This window comes from Scatophagus argus, chromosome 2 (assembly GCF_020382885.2).
Source record: "Scatophagus argus isolate fScaArg1 chromosome 2, fScaArg1.pri, whole genome shotgun sequence".
In the NCBI taxonomy this organism is placed as follows: Eukaryota; Metazoa; Chordata; class Actinopteri; family Scatophagidae; genus Scatophagus; species Scatophagus argus.
The window spans coordinates 12,508,743-12,529,203 of record NC_058494.1 but is presented as its reverse complement, the minus strand read 5'-3'; the positions used below and the strand labels follow the sequence as shown (position 1 = coordinate 12,529,203).

The 20,461-nt window shown below is 41.2% G+C and overlaps 2 protein-coding genes across 2 annotated transcripts; one reads left to right on the top strand and one right to left on the bottom strand.

The window, feature by feature from the left end:
* The first annotated feature begins 6,755 nt into the window (after nt 1–6,755).
* Nucleotides 6,756–13,189, top strand: LOC124070391 (CCN family member 1-like). Its single transcript, XM_046410273.1, has 6 exons — nt 6,756–6,949; nt 7,586–7,799; nt 8,614–8,861; nt 9,552–9,690; nt 10,391–10,572; nt 11,631–13,189. Exons 1-6 carry the CDS (start codon nt 6,899–6,901, stop codon nt 11,934–11,936), a joined length of 1,140 nt encoding a protein of 379 aa, XP_046266229.1. The 5' UTR covers nt 6,756–6,898; the 3' UTR covers nt 11,937–13,189.
* LOC124070382 (ATP-dependent RNA helicase DDX39A) lies at nt 13,183–18,954 on the bottom strand. The gene is made up of 10 exons (XM_046410262.1): nt 18,798–18,954; nt 17,744–17,951; nt 17,474–17,601; nt 17,050–17,326; nt 16,293–16,411; nt 15,117–15,248; nt 14,772–14,881; nt 14,339–14,483; nt 14,038–14,185; nt 13,183–13,434 (listed from the first exon to the last, which is right to left on the bottom strand). The coding sequence occupies exons 2-10, from the start codon at nt 17,949–17,951 to the stop codon at nt 13,418–13,420; spliced, it is 1,284 nt and encodes a 427-aa protein (XP_046266218.1). The 5' UTR covers nt 18,798–18,954; the 3' UTR covers nt 13,183–13,417.
* Between the last annotated feature and the right edge of the window lie 1,507 nt (nt 18,955–20,461).

The following is a 20,461-nucleotide window of genomic DNA, read 5'->3' as shown; positions in this document are numbered from 1 at the left end:
AGAGGGAGGAAGGGGTTCAGGAGAAAGGAAAAGGTGATGGCCAAGGAGAGAATTTATTTCAGTTCAACTTTTTCAAATTTTCATACCATTTGCGTACAAGGAAACATACCGTCATCCCAACATAGTGCAATTTGCCAAAAATGACTGTAAAGCCAAGACAAACTGCCTGCTTTTGGGACAAAAGTTGCACTTGACCACTATGCTCACCACTTAGTTTCAGTTGGTCTTAAGTTGTTTCATTCCAGATGGGTATGTCAGTGTGAAAATAGTTGTGCATCATAATGATTGAAGAAAAACCAAACGGCTGTAGTTATTTGTTTGCTTTCCGTACTTCTGTTTCTCTTCCTGTGCACTGACTCACTCAGCTGAACAGCCAATCAGGGTGATTTCTGTCATGACTAATTCAACACACACAATCAGTCAGAAAGCTGCTGACGAGGGCTGAATAGTGGCAACAGTCTGGGACACAATGCCAAAAAGGTGGATTCATCTTCTGGCAACAATAAATGCCTTCACAAACTTTCAAGTCAATCTATACATTATTGTTGAGATATTCAAAGTAGTGGACCTGACAACCAACAGACCTACATTGCCGCTTTGCACCTACATGGCATAGCTCTAGCCATGGGTAGCTGAGCAGCACCTCCCTGAAGGGAGAGCAGTGAAGTTTGTAATGTCAAACTGTTCTTCTCAGACTTCTCAGATACCTGGCTCTATGCAGTTCTGACAACTCACTGCAGGACTGCATGACATTTGTCAGGATACTCTGCCATGCAGCGGTACACGTCGACCTGGATATGAAGGGAGAAGTGGCTTGTCTTTAACCTCCTTAAGACGTAGAGATGGTGCTATGCTTTTACTGGCATTACAGGAACATGGAGTTGAGATCCTACAAGAGGTGAACACAGAAAACCTCAAATATGAAGACAGGACTCACTGCTGTAGATAACGGTGTGCCTACAATAAGCTCCTCAGTCTTATTGATTATCGGGGTGTCATTAGAGTTCCACTCTCTCCTCTCGGATAAACATCCACCTTGTTGGCTAAACTCATCAACACATATGTAAAAGTCATAATGGTGTTAGACTGGCACACAATCATGTCCAAGGAGAATAAAAGATGGGTCTCAGATGTTTGTATATGACACTTCATTGTCTTCTTCAACCAGTTCATGCTGCTGTAATGAGCACAAATGGAAACACAGCCGAGAGACATATGGTCTAATTTAACATAAGGAAAATCTGTTTTTCCTGTCAAGCTATACGCCGAAGACACAGTTTGCATGCAGCAGGCTACACACTATATGTGTGAGGCAGGTAAATGAATGGCTAATCATAGCTTTAAGCTGGCTGAGAGGATTCAGGATTTCTCAAACTTCCTGAGCAACATAGTTGACCATAGTAGACCAAGATTTGTCTCCAACCAACACTGAATAATTTGTTTTTCGCTGTAAATCTATGACCCATACAGCAGCTTGTGTGGAACAAGCTTCCATAGTTGTGCTTTTCAAACACAACTCTCTCATGTGGGAAACGAAGGATCTAGCGGCTGGCCAAAGGGTAATCCCTCCCTCCCATATGAGCAAGATATTTGGCTCACAAGTCCTCAGGCAGCACTGCTAGTCTGCCTGGGAAAAGCTTTTTCCTTCCCTGTCAGTCGGCTGCTGTGAGCCCCAGTGACTGCGGGGAAGCGGGGGGGTCTAATCAGGAGACCATGGGTGATGGGAGACAAGAGCGTGCTCCGAATCAAACCAGGTTCAAAGCGACTGTCTGGAGAAAGACAGGAGAGGGAGGGCCGAAGAGAAAAATAGGCTGGGAGAGGCAGGAGGGAAAGAGTCAAAGAGGTTTAGTGAAAAGAAATTAGTTGGGTAAAAATAGGAAGGGGGAGGGGGAAATGATAGAAATAGGGAGGATGACAAGAAAGAGAGGGAAATACTATTCCTCAGTTACACCCCATACTCACAGTCTGTTGAGAGGAGTATAACTGAATATCAGTGAGGGAAAGATGTAAGCAACTAAACATTTAATAGAGGAGTCCTTTAGTGGTGCATGGTTGTCCACCCACTTGAATTGTGAACTGAGCCATGTTGAGTTATCAATAAGTTTGTAGTACAGCTTCGGCCTTTTGTGGGTCTGCAGTTCCCACTGACATCAGGCTCAATGCCTTTGTGCTGACCATTGGACCAAAACATGCCCTGGAGCCATATACTTATTTCTATATTGTGATGTTTGGCTCCATCATGTGGAAGTTTGGGGAAAGAGTACAGACTTCATAGTTTCAGCTGAAAAAGGACAAAGTTAGAAGAGGTGATTGACGTAGGACAGAAATAAAGCAGTCAGTCTTTGTGTCTTAAAAACACATTCTCAGAATTAAGTATGTGATCTAAAACAGGTTTTCATCTTAATCCGAACAGCTGTCAGCACTTAATGAAGGAGAAACATGTCCTGTTTGTTTAATCCTCTGAAACTTCCACTGTGGGGAGAAATTGTTCTAAGGAGGATGTCTTTACATTCAAGGTCAGTCGTTGCCAGCCCTGCACTCTTATGTAACTTTACGACGCTCTGTGTTTGAACTGCACAGTTCATTAACACAGGAACTAAATGTTGATGGCAAATTCAGAACATATCGCATTACGCATTATAATAGTGAATGAGGAGTTTGAAGTGTGGCTCGTGCTCACAATCACAGTCTCACTCTGAGCTTTCTCACACTTTGATGTCTGTGAGAGGGATATTCAGAAGGCTACTTGTGTTCTCTTACTTTTTTTTTAACGAATAGCACACACACATTTCCTCCGTGTGTCACCTCAAACAGGCACATAAATGAGTTTCTCACATGCTTAACTTTTTCCACTGTGGCAGCAGAGAAACCATTTTAATCACCCTGTCACCACCACTTGCACTCATTCCTCCTCCCTTTTCTCTCAGGACACAACTTTTCTCCTCAAGTCTCAATTTCATGCTCCTATTTGGAAAATTACACTCAAATTATGTTATGTAACCTGTATTTCTTTACGTCTATCCATATATATGTATGTATTTTTAAAGTATATGACCTTAGTATCATGTAATTTGGTTCATGTGACCTTAAAAGTGGTACGGGCTGAAATACCAGCAGTCTGTTTTTGTGTGAAATACCATACTGCCAGACTGCCAGAACCCCATCAGGGAAGACCAGACCAGGCAGCGGGGCACTTGCTCACTCCTCCCTTTGAAAAAACAAACTCTCTTACCATGAAACACCTGTTGTCCCCCTCCTCTACACCACCACCACCACCACCACCACCACCCCTCGGCTTTGCTTCTTTCTTCTCTCTCTCACACAACCCCTCTATCTACTTTTATTCACTTTTCTTTCCTCTGGATGCCTCCTGTTTTCCTACATCAATAGTTTCTCATAAAGCTGTGTCATCCTTGATGTTTTGGTTTTAGTATCATGTTTCACCCAGTATACCTCTCAGATGGCAGGCCATGTGAGAGAAATAGCACATTATCAAGCCATTCACATCACTCTTCTTGTTTATCACCCCACTACATCTTCTTACTTCTGTTCAGAGTGAAAAATAACTGCAGTACCTGCAGAAAAAGCCCAAGAGTATTTAAACTAGTAAAATTATCTTCAATTCAATAAACTACCTTAAAATTAATACATACTGATTCATCAGTAATATTAATCTAGTCATACAATAAATGAAGTAATGAAACATGTTAAAAGGGGCCATTCTGCATGATGAGTTTTTATTTTGCAAATTTAATTACATTTTGCCCCCAGCGCAGTTGCTGGACTTTCACTTGTGGTAAAGTATTTAAATTGTGCATAATTGATGCTTTTACTTGCAGAAGTTGTTTGGTTAGCTGTTTTCCCCTGTGTCCATGTGCTGTCTGTTTGAGCGGACAGATACTGGAGCGTTGATTTTATCATCTAATTCTCAGCAAAAAATGAAAAAGTGTATTTCTCAAAATGCTGAATCATTGGTTTAAGTATAAGAGCTGAAAACTTCCATGATTATTGGTAAGAACTGTATTATGGCAAAACTATAGCATACTTCCTGATTAAATAAAGAGCAAATTCAACCCGACTGTGACTCAGTCTCTGGTTTTAATCTCTGCTTGGGGAGTTATTAACATCTCACAGGGTAGACTGGCCTGTGTGAGAACATTTATAATTGTCGGTTATCTTGACAATGCAGACGGCATGGAAATAGCTATAAATGTGTCAACGCTTACGTACAGTAAATGATTTTCCTGTCTAAAATAAGATTAGCTTTACATCTCTGCCAGACTTCTGATTCCCAACTGGTTCAGCATCAGTGCAGTTGAAAACAGAAGCAGTCACAGGACTTTCCGAATTCCCCCTGTACCATGACCACCGGAGGATTAAAATAGATGGGCAGTGACTTTGTCTCCTTGGCCACATCATTGGAGTTATGACTGACAGCTTCCTGAGGTGGTTTCCACTTTTAAATTGAGAGGCATGTCTCTAATGTGTTTTTCAGTAAAGCACTAGTCCGACAGGTAGCTGCAGAACAAAGATGAATGTAAGCTGGATGTAAGAGAGTTCTAACCAGCCAGGAAAACAACGGGGGAACACAGGTCATTTTGTCAGTCAGTGTAATTTAGGGGAGTTATTCTTTAGTCATTAAAAGATTAGTTCGACTTTTGCTTTTATATTTATTTGCTTTCTTTGTGAGAGTGAGAAGGCAAGTTTAATGCAACAGAAACGGCTAGCTTAGCATAAAGGCTGGGAACAGGGGGAAAGAGCAGCCAAGCTCTGATGAAGAAACAAACTCCACCTATAAGTGCCTGGGAAGCTCACTTATTACTGCTACTTTCAGCATGATTTTGCATGTGTTTTGTGCTTTTTTCATTCACCACAAGTCTCTGTTGTCAAAGCTAAGTTAACCAACTGCACACATGCAAGAGGTGTCACTGATTTTCTTGGATACTATTCAGCAAGAAAACTAATTTAAAAAATGTTGAACTATTCCTATAAGAGCAACAAGTTGTCCGTGTGCGCCTTTTTTGAATGTCATCACTGGTTTAAAGCAGCTTGCTTTTGGTGAGGGAAACCTGTGTTGGACCTGCTTGGTTGGAAATCAGCACAGTGAATCACAAAATCTGCAAACTCTGCAAAGGTCGGTGAAGATTTAGTTTGGGGAGGAACTGGAAGGATAAACAGCTGGGGAAGCTTACTGTGTCTGTAACTCATATTCATCAGTCTCTCCCTTATGTTGTAGCAACTGCATCAGGACGGTGATGAAACCTGCCAAATCCCTGTGGGCCATTATATTCTCAAACTGAAAAGCCCAGCTTAGCAAGGGGCTGGAAACACCCAACATTTCTCAATCTCAATGGGGGATAAAGAAGAAGGGCACATCCACTTATGATATTCTCCCAACTTATCTTATTTTTGCACTGTGCACAGTGCAAGTAATAATGTAACAAATAAAAATACAAGTTTCAAATAAAGAACATTCTGAAAACCAAACAAAAGAAAAATGGTGGACTTATGAGCGAAAAAATTATGCACAGTACAAACGGTAACAGCATATAAATAAGCAGTTAAAACTGTACATGAAAAATTTATAGATAAGATATATGAAGCAAAGGTTATTATTTACTTAACAAAGACAATACAAAATACTGTATAATAATTGCACCACATACAGCTAAAATGTCATTTCCACCTCGGCTGGTTCTGTCAGTGATGTGACGGTTTAAATCTCAACCAGTCACTTTTTTAAGCATGAAACTGAATGTGGGTTATTGATCATTAGATCCTGAATGAGAAGCAGGTTTGTCACCAGCCAGAGATTCCCCAGCACCAAAGACCACCACAGTCCATGTGACAAACCATGTGCAATGTTTCACTTTTGAGCTCTAGCCCAGAACTTTACATGTATACTTTGACAGTAATAGCAGGAACCCAACTTTCAAACGTCTACCTATCACATTTCTTTCGTTAAACAAGGCCTCTGTGTTAGGGCAGGTGTGGCTGAAAACCTGTGGTTGAGAAGGAAGACATTGGAGGAGGCCAACCCTCATATGAGCTGCCCTTAAAACAATAATCCTGCTTTCACCTTCGACTTGAACCGTTCTTTCCAAGTGATCATATCCTCTTCATTCCTATGTCAGCACCATGTGGTTAGAAATAATAGTGAGAAGCACTCAGGGTACCTGAATTCAAGATGAAACATTCAGGGAGAAAAACAATCAAAGCATACCTTTAAAAACCATGGAAACACCTTCGCTCAAGTTATGATGGGCACAGACAGAGGGGTGTGTTCACTTTCTCTGACAGCTGCTATTATCTTAGTATTTACTTAATACACTTTACTTTAATTTTCTGTCCTGGCACCTACATTGGTCTGGAAAAACAGGGAATTCCTCCCCTCTTCGTTTTTTCCCAGAGGTGGAGGTCTTATTAATGCTGTCTAGTCCAGCTGAATGTATTTACTTAATGTTACGAGACTCGTGGACACAAAAGCAGGAATGTGCCTGAAGTGTGACTTAAAAGCGCCTGTTACATTTTCATTTTTAACCCATGAAGTAAATACAGAGCGCCACTGCGAATTTTATGAATGGCTGCATTCATTCCAAAACACGCCTTCCAATCAGCACCTACCCCCTTGGTTAAGCCACGCCCCCTTTGAGTGTCTCGGCTGCTGCCTGTGTGCTGGGATTGGTTAGACGTCAGAAGAGGGGCGGGGTCTGTATGAGGCACACAGCGAGTATAAATCAGAGTTTAGACTCTTATCCTGGTAGAAAAAGAGGGACTGCGGTCCGAAAGGAGACTGTGTGTCAGTGTGACACTGTTTTAGACTAACAATCGTTCTGTAGATTGCAGTTTGACGATACTGTTTTATTTTTATTTTTACTCAACTTGTCACAGGGTAATCATGGCATTTCTGATCTACCTGACTGTACTGACAACAGCCGTCATCGCACAGGTAAGATGTTTCTCCCAGCGGGTGAGCCAGTCTTCTACTTATAGATTAAGATTGGTTTAATGTGTAATCTGTCATGTTGTGTGGTCTGTCGGGCCAAAATGTGATTAAACTTTTATCTCCGAGGTATGAACAACCATCCCCCGGTATAAAACTCAAATCTATTTTTAGAGAAGCTTTCAAACACCTTTCATCTTCAAAAACTAATAATTGTTATTATTAGTAATAATAACAATAATAATAATAATAATAATTGAAAAATGCGGTTCTTGCGAAGTTGATTGTCTTTCTAGTAATCAGCATGTCTACTCTTGTCCTCCTTTTTTTAAGTACAGTAACATGTTGATTCCTACGAACTGGAACAAGTTGGCTCTAGTGCTGAGCGATGACTCAAATCACAAGCCAGCAGGGGGACTGGGTACAAACTCTGTCCTGTCTGCGCACTGACTGGCTGATGGGCCAGCAGTGGCTTGACTTACAGTGGGGGCGAACTGCAGTGCTTTGTCTGTGGAACAGTTCCAAAACAGTCACAAACCCTGGGGATCACAGGAGAAAATACAGAATCAGAAATGAATGTGTCACAGCTCCTTAGTCTAGCCTTTAGTCTAACTATGGGATCTCCCTCTCTATTCCCTCCAGGTGACTGCTAGCTGCCCTGAGGTGTGTGAATGCCCCAAGGAGCATGTGGTTTGCCCTCCAGGTGTTAGCACTGTGCCAGATGTATGTGGTTGTTGCAAGGTGTGTGCTGCGCAGCTTAACCAGGACTGCAGCCCTATGAGGCCTTGTGACCACCACAAAGGGCTGGTGTGCAATTACGGCAACGATGTGGCCACAGCCTGGGGCATCTGCCGAGGTGAGAGAGGAGAACAGTGTCAGTTTGGAGCGAAGGAATTTCGCTTTGAAAATGTCTGCTTTCTACAGCTTTTTGCACCTTCCCCTGTTCATGTCAACCCAGTGGAGGGCTTATAAATATGATGAGTATGATGTGCCGTAAAAGCCAAAGGGACATGATATCTGTGCAACGATGTAATTTTACGCTCCTCTCCATAAAGCCAAAGCCACGCAATGATCAAACAACATGTAACCTCAGACATCCGGGAACAAGACGGGGTATTTTAATGAGCAACAGATGTTTTATGGGAGCAGCAGGGGGTTTCAGTGATAAAAATACACTGTCCATCTGCACCATGCCAGGGTTGCCCCACTAACTATGAATAGCAGGTTCTTCCATGCTTTGGAGACAAGGAGTCTGACACTTCCTGTCTCCTTATTTCCACTGACCTTTTGATGTTGGTGGTCCTCTGTGTGGGTCTGTGAACTGGTGCAGTGTGAAGTCATTGTTGTGTGTTTTGTTAAAGTCGGAACAAACTTTGCACAACAGGGATCGTTTCAACGGGGATCGTTTCAGCTGTTACCTGTTAACATGCCCACTGCAAGCTGAAGCTTCACCTGTAGACTAGCATTTCCTGTAGAGTGATGCACCTTTGAGATGCCTAATCTGTGGTCTGTGCCAGGAAAAACCCTGCTGCACTTTGATTTATGCAACAGTTTGTGCATAACAACAGTTTAGTTGTTTATATGACCAATCTGCACGAAATCTCGCTACACTTTATTTGCAAGTCTTTATATGTTATGTTTTATTTGAGCTGAGTAAAATGTTTTTCTAGCAAAATCAGAAGGACGCACATGCGAATACAACGGCAGGATCTACCAGAATGGTGAGAGTTTCCGTGCCGGCTGTAAACACCAGTGCACCTGCATCGATGGTGCTGTTGGCTGCGCTCCTCTCTGTAACAACAAGCTGCCACCGGCCTCCCCCTCCTGCCCATTCCCACGGCTAGTCAGGATACCTGGGCAGTGCTGCTTCAGCGTGGACTGCAATAAGGGCACCTGGCGACTCCCAGATAAGAACCAGGTTTGTTATTTATTTATTTGTTGTTGTTTTGTTTGTTTTTTTTTGACAAATGACAAATGTCTCTCTAAGTGACTGACAAAAACTGAATTTGTTCAGCAGTAGAGTTACAGTTCATCACCTGCAACAGAAAACGAATGCAACAGGGATATAAGATCCATTTCTACAAAACAGGAAACATTAAAATTATATATATATATATATATATATATATATATATATATATATATTATATATATATTATATATAATATCACATAAGATGAGGAAAAGCAACAAATCATTGCAATTGAGAGCTAGAGCCACAGAATATTTGTTTGTTTGTTTGTTTGTTTGTTTTGATACCGTGTCGAGAGACTCTCTTTAACTTATTTTGTTTTGTATGGTCCAGTCTTATTTTTGAGAAGCAAATGCTATCATTGAACTCTACACACTTTACAGTAAAATCAGAGTGGTCTATAAAGGGTAAAGTGGGAATACAGTGTTATGGAAGCTCGGTTAAAATTTGCAAGATCCACATATGTGTAGGTAAGTAAAGGGTTTCTCCTCTGACTGACTGCCCTGAAGTAACACGCTGATAATCAGGGTGCCACGATGTGAGCAGCGCTGTGAAAAACACACAGCAGATAGGCAAGGCCGCAGCACAGATGAATCGGGCACTAACAGCATTGTCTTATCTTATCTCATATCTCAGCTGCCTCCACCACAACAGCACCTGCTCAGACCTCGACAACACCCTGCGCCGCACCACGCTGAAAATGAGCTAGCCAATGAGCTTGCAGAGGTCAAGTCCAACAACTGGGAGAACGAACATGGCTACAAACACCTGCCTGGTGAGAGTAGTGATCAAGAATTATTGAAATACTGATACAAAGAAAACGAAAAAGAAAATGTTAGCAAAGTGAAGGTGTAGTCTAGTAGTGGTTCTTATTGGTTCTCATCATTGATTGCATAACTGAAAGTTCAACCAAACAGTGATTATTCAACCAATCACAAGAAGACATGAGTCAGCAGCCATGCTAGCAGCTCGAGAAGCTGTAATTAGCCAAATGCTAATTCTCACCGTAACATGCTCACAATGAGAATTCTAGCATCCGTCCACAGTTTGTCGATACATCTCTAAAAGGTAAAAAATGTCTACCTGCCAGTGGTGCTATAGAAAACGTCCATGCATCAATAGAATCATTAATATCTATAATCTAGGCACCGTGACTCTCTATCAGAGTTGATGGAATTAAAAGAATTAAAAGATATTTCGATCTGGATCAGAGTGGTGGACTGACAAACAGGCTGAAATTGCCATCTATAATTCATATTGCTAGTATGGCTAAAAAGCAAAGATTAGAGTGAAAAGAAACATAATATATTCTGTAGTAGAACAAGTTTTTTGTTTGTTGTTTCTATCCTGTTAATCCTCAAACCCTCATGCAATCAATCAGACCACTGGTTCCCTGGTGTCTCGAGTTAAATTGAAATGATGTTAATGATATTTCTTTTGTTTCATCTTGCCTTCAAACCAATACCAATACTCAGTGTGGAACCACTTGAAGGACAGGAAGTGTCCAGTCCAGACCACTGACTGGTCCCAGTGTTCCCGGAGCTGTGGGATGGGCATTTCTTCTCGTATCACCAACAAGAACCCGCAATGCAAGCTGGAGAGAGAGACGAGAATCTGTACCATACGACCATGCCATGGCCTGACTGTCCCGACCCAGGTGAAGTAGACTGAACTTGACTTGAACTGACGGAGACAGAGGTTGCCATGGAGCATAGGTCAATTATTCAGGCCTTCGTGTCTCAGTAACTTATCTCTCACACAGTAAAACATAAATGCCTTGTGATAACACTTATCAATATGAAATTATTTCACCTCTTATCTGTCCATGTCTGACTATGCAGGGAAAAAACAATACCTGTGCAGTTTTGCTTTCCTATGGCTGCTTGGTTGTCACTTTAAAGAGCAGAGAAGATCACAGGCTGAACATGTGAAATAAGTTCTACAAAGAATGAAAAATTAGATGTTCTGGCCCTGAGTAAATATTCTCTCAGTGCTAAAGCCATCTTTATCCCGAGCTTAAGAAAAGAGATTATCTTAGCAGTACTTTCGGGAAGCTCTTCATCCAGTGGGAACTGGGCTGTGCTGATTTACTCAGCGGTGTTTTGTGGCAGGCAGGCGCCTTTTTAAATATAGCCCCCCCCACCCCCGCCATTCCTGCCAAGCAACTGTCCATAGCTTGGCCCCGTCTGTGTACTCAGCGTCCAGGGAAGTGCTGTGTCTATATTAATCCTCCATGTCGGACACACACACGAAGAGCTTATTTCTCTGCTCTGCTCAGTTAAAATTTCTGGTGCCAAGAACAATCATCAGGTGTTGGTGTGTTTAACAGAAGATCACACTCGAATATTAAATAAACATAACACACATAACAAGGTGAGGTGTGGCCCTCTTAGTGTGAAGCTGATGAATCGGAGCACAAAGCTGCTTAAATCTGCTGTTATGTAAAAGGAGAGAGGGCAGACAAAAGTCAAAGTTTATTAGATGTATACAGAGTCAGCCAAAATAATGTATACACAAATCAGGAAAAGAAAAACATGCATAAATATTTAATATGTATAAGTACTTCCATACATATAGATACCTCTTTTGAAGTTTGATCAAATATACATATATATATATATTTTTAACTTGCTTTGGTGAATTTTGCTACTGAAGCCAATGAGGAACAAGACAGACATAGACATTCATCTCTGTGCTTTTACCATCCAACCGCAGGCAGAGAAAAAGTGCACCCCAGCCCAGAAAGCCCCGGAGCCCATCCGTCTGTCCTATGGAGAATGTATGAGTGTCCGCCTCTACCGGCCTAACTACTGTGGCATGTGTACGGATGGACGGTGTTGCTCGCCACGCCGCACACGCACTGTACCCGTGACCTTTGTCTGCCCAGACGGCGAGCGTTTCCAGAAGTCGGCCATGTTCATCCAGTCATGTAAATGCAGCAATGACTGTGGCCACCTCAATGAAGTGGCCCTCCCTCCACAGCACTGGATGTACGGGGATACACACAAGTTCATCGACTAGTACTGGGGATGATTTTTTTTTTATTATTCTAATGTGACGAGGTCAACTTTCTTGACGAAGAAAGACATGTCTAGACCAGGAGCCATTTTTCTCACCCGGCTCCAATTGAGTGACGACCAGAGGGACCCGTCTGATTGTCAAACTGCAGGCAGGAAGGGCCGCCTCGGATCACAACCATAAAGGAAACCCTTATTGTGATATTATTGCTTGACTGGAGTGGATTGTACACTTGCCTGCTCCCGTTTTTACAAGCCTGGGACCTAAATTAGAGCCCAGCAGCACCCATGAACTTCAGCTCCACCTCCACTTCGGGCTGATTGCTGGTTCAGGTGTTGAGGATATATATATATATAGCTTTTCTTTTTTGAGACCGTGGAATCAGCCTGAGAAGAAAATAAGCAACAAAGCACTTTGTTTAGCACTGAAACCTTGTAACCATGACAGCAGTGCACAAGGATCATCTCACCTGAAACAGTAACAACACATACTGTGATGTTGGATGACTCCATGTCCCACAATGCATTGTGACTACTCAGTAACAAGCAGTTTTATATAAAGCAGTATAAACTGCAGACAAAGAATCAGCATGTGACTAACACAAGCACAGGCTTTCCTTTTTTGGAGCATGCTGAAACAACAAGCCAATCAACAGTACATTTACGCACAGAGGTGAATGGCACTGTTCCCGCCATGTCACAAACTGGTAGATTAGGAACATTACCTGGAACTGATAAGTGTTCAGGGAGGACTGGACCAATGCCAACTTATTTCTTGATTGTGTATTAAATGCAGCTTAGAGCAATGTCTTACACAAATCTAACATGAGAGTTTTTGGATCGCACTGTATGGCGTCAATATATTTTCTTTCTTTGGATCCAAATTTGTATAATATTATATTCATACACTTCTGTGGATTAAGACACAGCAGTGTGGCAGTCGGAAGCTTTGGTTGGTCCATCCACATGACAGAATGGGCAGCTGAGCTCAAGTTTCATGAGTGATTTTGTTTCAACTTGTACAGTTTCAAAACTGACAGTCAGATTAACTTAGGCAACTGTTGGGGTAAACAATGACTGAGTCTTCTATGTATGATGATGGCGCCCTCTGCTTGTGAGGATGATTAACTGACATCTCGGCACAACACAGTCGGTATTAAATGATACTGTTGTAGTACTGAATGTAATGTATCATGCAACATACTTAAATGTTCAAAAACATGTGCAAAATTAAATCGAACACCATAAAATAAGGTATAAAAACTTTATTTCTTCAACCAAAACAATATCCATGGTTTTAACAAGGAAATCACTAAACAAGCACTCTGCAAAGGCGGGATAAAATAAAAGTTTTAGGATTATGAACTTGCAAACATTTATGGTTGGGAGGCTGACTATAAAGTAAGAGTTGTTTTTTATTTCCTCCATGAAATTACAACGACACCAAGGGGCACACACAATCTTCACTGGAGAGACACCTCTGACTCATCTGGACTGTTCAACTGCAAAGAGAAAAAGGAAAGTTTTTAACATGAGATTACAAGATGTGAAGGAAAATAATGTGATGTGCTTTTATACACAGGATATCAGATGGCATGTCAGGTCAGTGCATTAACACAGCACAGTAATCATTTTCCTGTGTTTTACAGTTGGATAAAGCTTAATTATTAGCCTCCTTCAGCAGAGTTGGTAATCCACATGTAGGTTGACATGTACACTAATATCATGAGGAGTTATTTTAATGGTAACCAAATCTTATTTCAAATGCTATACAACCGTGTCTTCAGCTCAGTCCAGCCCAGTTTCTATGTTTTCTACTCCCCCGAACTCTCCCAGCAGTTTAGGTTGAGCACATTGATTTCTGATTCTGATTTTCCGTTTCGTTCAGTTTCAATGTTTTCTCACCGTTACAAGTCTTGTGTGGTCAACATTGTCTTGTTAATAGTGAAGAGATGATGCACACGTGTAAACAACTAAATGGGTCTCCCAAAAAAAAAAAACTGTTTAAATACCAGGGTATTAGTGTACATACGGTACATAAACTTGGTTACTGAAAGTGGGCATCATCAAGTGCAAAATAGCTTGTGAGCAACAACATAACGTACTGTAGGAGGAGATATCAATCTCCTCGGGTAGCTCAGCTACGTTGACCTCAAAGCGATCCTGGACATCATTCAGGGTCTTGGCATCAGTCTCGTCCGACACAAAGGTGATAGCCAGGCCTTTGGTCCCAAACCTGCCAGCACGGGCCACCTGAGGTACAGAGAAAGAGGTTAGGTCATTAAAATGGGCTCTACTCAAATGACCAAACAATCTGCATGCGATTTTTGTTTGTTTTGCAAATGAAAATACACAGATATCTGACAGATGACATAAAACTGCATAATAGCTGGTATAATAACTCACTCTGTGGAGGTATGTGTCAGAATCTTCCGGCATGTCATAGTTGAAGACAATGTTGACCCGCTCAATATCCATGCCTCGGCCAAACAGGTTGGTTGCAACTAAGATCCGCCGCTGGAAGTCTTTAAACTGCTGGTACCGGGACAACCTTTTGAGGAGGGAACAGAAAAAGGAGTAAGAAAGATAATATTCCAAAGTGAGAGAGACTGAGCACAACTACCAGCCTCTCAAACTCCATACACACTTAGTTGTAAATTCCACATTGGTAAGTTAGATTTTATACTTAGGCTTGAGTACAATGCTGGCGTTGTCCACCCACAATTTAAGTTAGAATTTAAAATAGTGACTGTAGATTAAAACATACAGTATTTTAACTGTGAACAACAAGATGAGAATTGGAAGAGGAAAAAAAAAAAAAAAAATCAGCAGCACCTACCGCTCCTCCTGTGCCATGCCCCTGTGGATGGCAATAGCAGGGAAATTCTGCTCCACCAGCAGCTGGGACAGAGCCACACAGCGATGCACTGACTTAACAAAGATCACCACCTAAAAGGAGACAAAAGAGAAGGCTTGCGTATTTTTTTTCTGCGAATGGCAAAGGCAGCAATTCAGACAAGCTCAAATCATCATCAAAAACTTTAAAAAAAAAAATTATTAGCAGAACAAGGCTGCGTATGTACAAACCTTAATATTGATCCCTTTCACAAAGAATTAAATGCAACAATAAATACAAGCATAACTGATTCCGGATCAGTATCTCCGAAATGACTTCCAACTATACCTGGTTGAACTCAAGCACATCAAGCAGGTCGAAGAGCTTCCGGTTCTTCTCACTGTCCTTCAACTTGCAGTAATACTGCTGTAAGCCATGGAGTGTCAGCTTGGTCTCATCATCCACAAAGACTTCCATGGGCTACACAGCAAGAGACAGGAGTGCAACATTATTCTCTCTCACAAAAACATGTGTCTCTCCAGACCACATCAGAAACATGTTGCATACCCATGAACAACATGGTAAAGACCATAAAGTGAAGGATGAAAGAAAAAAAAAAGTCAGCATCGCCATACATGACAACTGATCTGCACGGTGGCTCACTGAACCTGTTCTCCTGGACTGCAGCAGAGTCAGGAGGAGTGACTGTCCTGACAAAGCCAAATCTGCCGAGGAGGATCACTTTACCCCTCTGATATGACCATTTGTGACACTGACAGCCATAAGAGGGCAAAGCTAAGAGGGACTTTGCAACAAACACTGGACAACCTAAACTATCTCACTTGCTGATTGCACATAAATATAACTAAGGGAACCTTAAGAGGCACATAAGAGACACAATGTATTAGTCAACTGAAAAGTGTGCTAAAACCATAACCTCAGTCATCAAGATATTTTTTCTCTGTTGTTTGTTAGGGTCTCCTTTTCAGCGAAGTCATCAGAACAATCGTTGCTCTTTTTCTTTCTGGGGCTCTAACCAGCAAAAATCAGCTACTACTTCTAGCTATTTGTACAAAAATAGAAAAGGGTGAAGCCATTAAAGATCTAGAACTGCCTCACTGGCCTTTGCACACATTAAAATGCCACTTTACGTAAAACAGCTAGAATACATTTTTAGGATGGCAAAGCTACTTGGGAATTTTCAGCACTGAACAAGTTTTTGACCAATTGGATGAATGCATCGACATCCCTGTGGTAGAAAAACTATAAAGACCTTTAACTGTTTCTTCCAGTGAAAACAGATCTAAATGGTCATGTAATAATGATATACACATTTTCATTAATATAGAGACTGCCGATCTGTACGTACACAATTAAATTTACATTGTCTAAGACAACCTTAAAGTGCTTCTAACTAGCATCTTCCATCTCTAAGCTAAGCTGGAGGAAAGCTAAATAAACATCTAGCTAAATAAAGCAGAGTACATTCAATTAAAACATCAGTAAATCTTGAAGATAACTCACATCCTGCATGAACTTGCGGCAAACAGGGCGGATCTCCTTGCTCAGCGTTGCACTAAACATCATAACCTGCTTCTCATGGGGTGTCAGCCTGAAGATTTCCTGCACGTCACGCCTCATGTCTGTCAGAAAAATAATAAACAAATAAATAAAATGAACAGAAAACAACAGCACTTTATCCATGTGTATAATAAAAGCGCACAGTTAAATTAGGTCACCCAAAACCCACTTTTGCCTTAAACACAAAGAACGTAATTTCTGCTGCTTGTGGTCTCTCAGTAAAAACAAAAGACCTAAGTAGTGTGCAATCATGGGAATTTTTGCCTTCATCAACTACCACTGCTGGTTAAAAAAAAAAAAAAAACAAACAAGAAAATGAGTAAGGCAGAAATGCTCACAAACAAGGTGTAGTTTCAATAGTTTCAACCTGGCAACTCAGTCGCATGTGTCAGCTTGCTTAATAACTCTCAGACTCAAAACTGCTTCTGAGTTCACATTGTTTCAACTTTAACCTCTGTTCTCACTGATCTTTCCACATGCAACCAATGAGAACAGTGTGTGTCAAAGTAACACGTGCAGCCATATTACCAGTCAATGACCAGAAAACATCAACTGAGCAACAGTAAATCCCATCATGTTGTTGCAGAAGAATGTGAAGAAATTATGCGCTGCATTTTGCTTATGCAACTGTCAGCACTAGACTCTGCATCTAACCTCCCAGTGAGCAAACTTCTTATTATGTAAAGGCAGCATCACTCACCCAGCTGCTCCAGCATCTTATCGCACTCGTCAAGCACAAAGTGTTTGATGTTCTTCAAGCTGAGGCTCTTGTTGTGGATGAGGGCCAGAGTACGTCCTGGAGTTCCTACAACAATGTGAGGGCAGTTCTTCTTCAGGACTTCCTCGTCCTTCTTGATGGCAAGGCCACCGAAGAACACAGACACCTTGACACTAGGCATGTACTTGGAGAAGCGCTCATACTCTTTGCTGATCTGGAAAGCCAGCTCTCGTGTGTGGCACATTACAAGGACAGACACCTGAAAAAAAAAAGGAATAAGGACATTAATGTCACTAACTGCTTAGACCTTCTCTAGTGCATTATATGGGAGTAACAATTCTTCAAATCCACATTTTGATTCAAAACTTAGTTGCTGTTTTTTTTTAATATATAATGACCAACTTACCTGACCATCCACAGGTTCAATCTGCTGCAGGGTGGCCAGTACAAATACTGCTGTCTTTCCCATACCAGACTTCGCCTGACACAGGATGTCCATGCCAAGGATAGCTTGGGGAATACACTCATGTTGCACTGGGGGGGGGAAAGGCCAATTACAAGTGAGTGAAAATTTCCATAGTGCTCTATGATTAACACAAAATCAGGATATGGCAACAATATGAGAATTAGAAGGAGTTTGTGTGGAGGTGTAAGACAACCAAAAAGTGTTATTCACCTTCTGAAGGATGCTCAAAACCACAGTCAACAATGGCACGGAGCAGCTCTGGTTTGAGGAGAAAGTCCCTGAAGCCGGAGCTGTGGATGGATACATAGGACCCCTTTACCTCCTTCTTGTTTGCTGGGGTCCCACTCTCGGGAGCTCCCTGGGGCTCCTCATCTTCCTCATAATCCAGAAGTTCATTATCAGCGTCGGTCTCAGCCATCTGTGTGGACAGGATGCAAATCTATGTCTCATAACTTCTTCTTGAACACTCGTTGTCATTATGAGTCCACATACACCTGTGCTATGAATAGCTTAATATCGAGAATAACTGTGAGTAATGAATGCACTGTTTACAGAAAGACTTAAAAGAAAGAAAAAAAAACGTTGATACTAGCTTGATGCTACCATGATCCGGAACCCATTCAGCCATCTCGTACATTAGCCAGGTTAGCAGCCAGAATAATTAGGCTAGCGTTAGCAGGCCGCAGCCGCGGTGCGCATTAAAAGTAATTAATTCTTAGGTGTATGAAGCTGATATTAGCATGTTTGTGTAGTTTTTGACGCCCAACTTAATAAACAGGACCCGTTTAGCTCCAACAATCACGTCAAGTCAATAAAATATTTGACCGGTGTACCGGACATAGACGGCACACTCATAAACAATGGATTCCTCTTCTCTCCTTCATTCAAACGGGCTAGTCATCAAGCTAGCAGCTAACAGTTGGACTGGACATGCCAATTGCGTAAAACAAATATTATTGCTTAGTTACTAGCGTTTCTATTGCCACACCGTTAGATGCGTGGTATTGCATAGTTAATGGGTATTCAGAGAAAGAAAAATACTCTCTATAACCAGATAGCTAAAGGTAGCGTAAACTGGCTAGCTCAAAAAGAAGCTAATGTTAATGACGTTAACGTTAGCATGTCAACTACAAAAGCAAATCTCAAAGCCCAAATTCTAGCTACTACGACAGAGTATTCAAAACATTTCTCTACCAATAACTATTAGATATATCTACACACTGGTGAGTTGAGTGTGAAAAGTACAAAGACATTGCAGTATCACCTTGCTTTGATATTTTATGTCCCGCCGATATCAATGTGCGTGAGGCCGCCGAGATTCCTCTTCTTCTTTGACGTTTAACGACAGCTTGCATCCTCGGTGTTGCATTACTGCCACCTTCTGGAGGTAGTTAACTCCTACAGTGTCTGACACCAATCAACGCTGTTCTCCATAGAAAGCTCGGCATGTTTCCTGCATTTTGGGTAAAGGTCAATGGGATTTTAAGAAATTTAAGAAAATTGGTAAAATGACATGATGTCACACAATCTTGTACAGGGGGTGGCGCCAGTAAACGATCTGCCAGTGAACCAAGAGGATTTCCTGCCTCATCTGGTTATTTCTACCTCCTCTTCTCTGTTTCCTCCTGTGTTTTTCACAAAACCGCACAAAACATTTTGAATTGATCCCAGTGCTGTCGCGACGCCTAATTTATTTCCTTCTGTGCAATGCTCCTTCCCTTTAATTTGGAAAGTTTTATTGAATAACCTATATGCTTTCTTTTTTAACAACTTATTTGGCTAATTTGTCCAATCATCAGGAAAGCAAATGAATGTGACCTCAGTGCCTTGTTTAATTACTCACGAGTATATTGCCATTATATCAGATAATTATTGCATTTATTTAACCTAAAGACATAACTATTTAACAAAAAACAATTCATTGAGCAATTCGTGATTAAATGCACGCTTTTTACACCAACTAATGACAGACTGTTGGTACTTTTGGTATCTCCCCAAAGTATTTGTAAGAATCATAACTCATTGTACCATACTCATGTAAGATATTAAATTTTCTTCAAGTATCTGTACGATATTTCCCACACAGCACTGAGAATTTTCACAATTTGCTTGTCACAATGGCTTAAGAACCTGGGAAGCTGCAGTAAACAATTTATCCACTTGATGGCAATAAAGTAAGGACAACTGTCCGGATGACAGATGGCTAAATGTAGTTCAAAATGTGCTTAGATGTGTTACATGGGGTCTCAGTACAAAGGCTGAGAACAGCCGTCAAAGTCCAAAGCTCAAGGTGTTTTTAAAAACAATGTTTTGTTACAGGGATGTAATCAGAACTGTATTTACAGATGTCCCGTTCAAAATGAAAGTCACAGGATCAAACCTCTATTGACAAATTCAAGACAATTCCAGAAAGGGTAGAGATACGTACGACTTTTCAAAATGTTACATGCTTTGATTATGTAAGTACAAAGAGTAGGGTTCATCTGCTTGGCCCTGTACAACGGACAAGCAGATGAACCTGATTCAGCTTCCCAAAATGACACACAGATTGTTATTACTATTATTATTATTAGTAGTAGTAGCAGTATTGAATATGTATTTCACTATTTATTTAACTTAAGCCCGTCTTGTTCATAGTTGTAAAGGTTTACGGACAATAATTTCTTTCTTTCTTTTTTCTGTTTTTTTTTCCAACCTGAAAATAATAATATTAGTGTTAACGAAACTAGAGACTGACTGAAACTAACACATACAGTATAACATGTATGTCACGTAATTAAGCTTAGTTGCCATGCATAGATAAACTCCTGTAAATCCGTTGAAGCGGACACGGCCGTCTGACACCTGTGTGCCCCGCCCTCCCGGAGAATAAAGCTCTACAGTGATTGGCTTTCTTTTCTGTCCTTCGTCAAGGGATGCCGCAGTCTG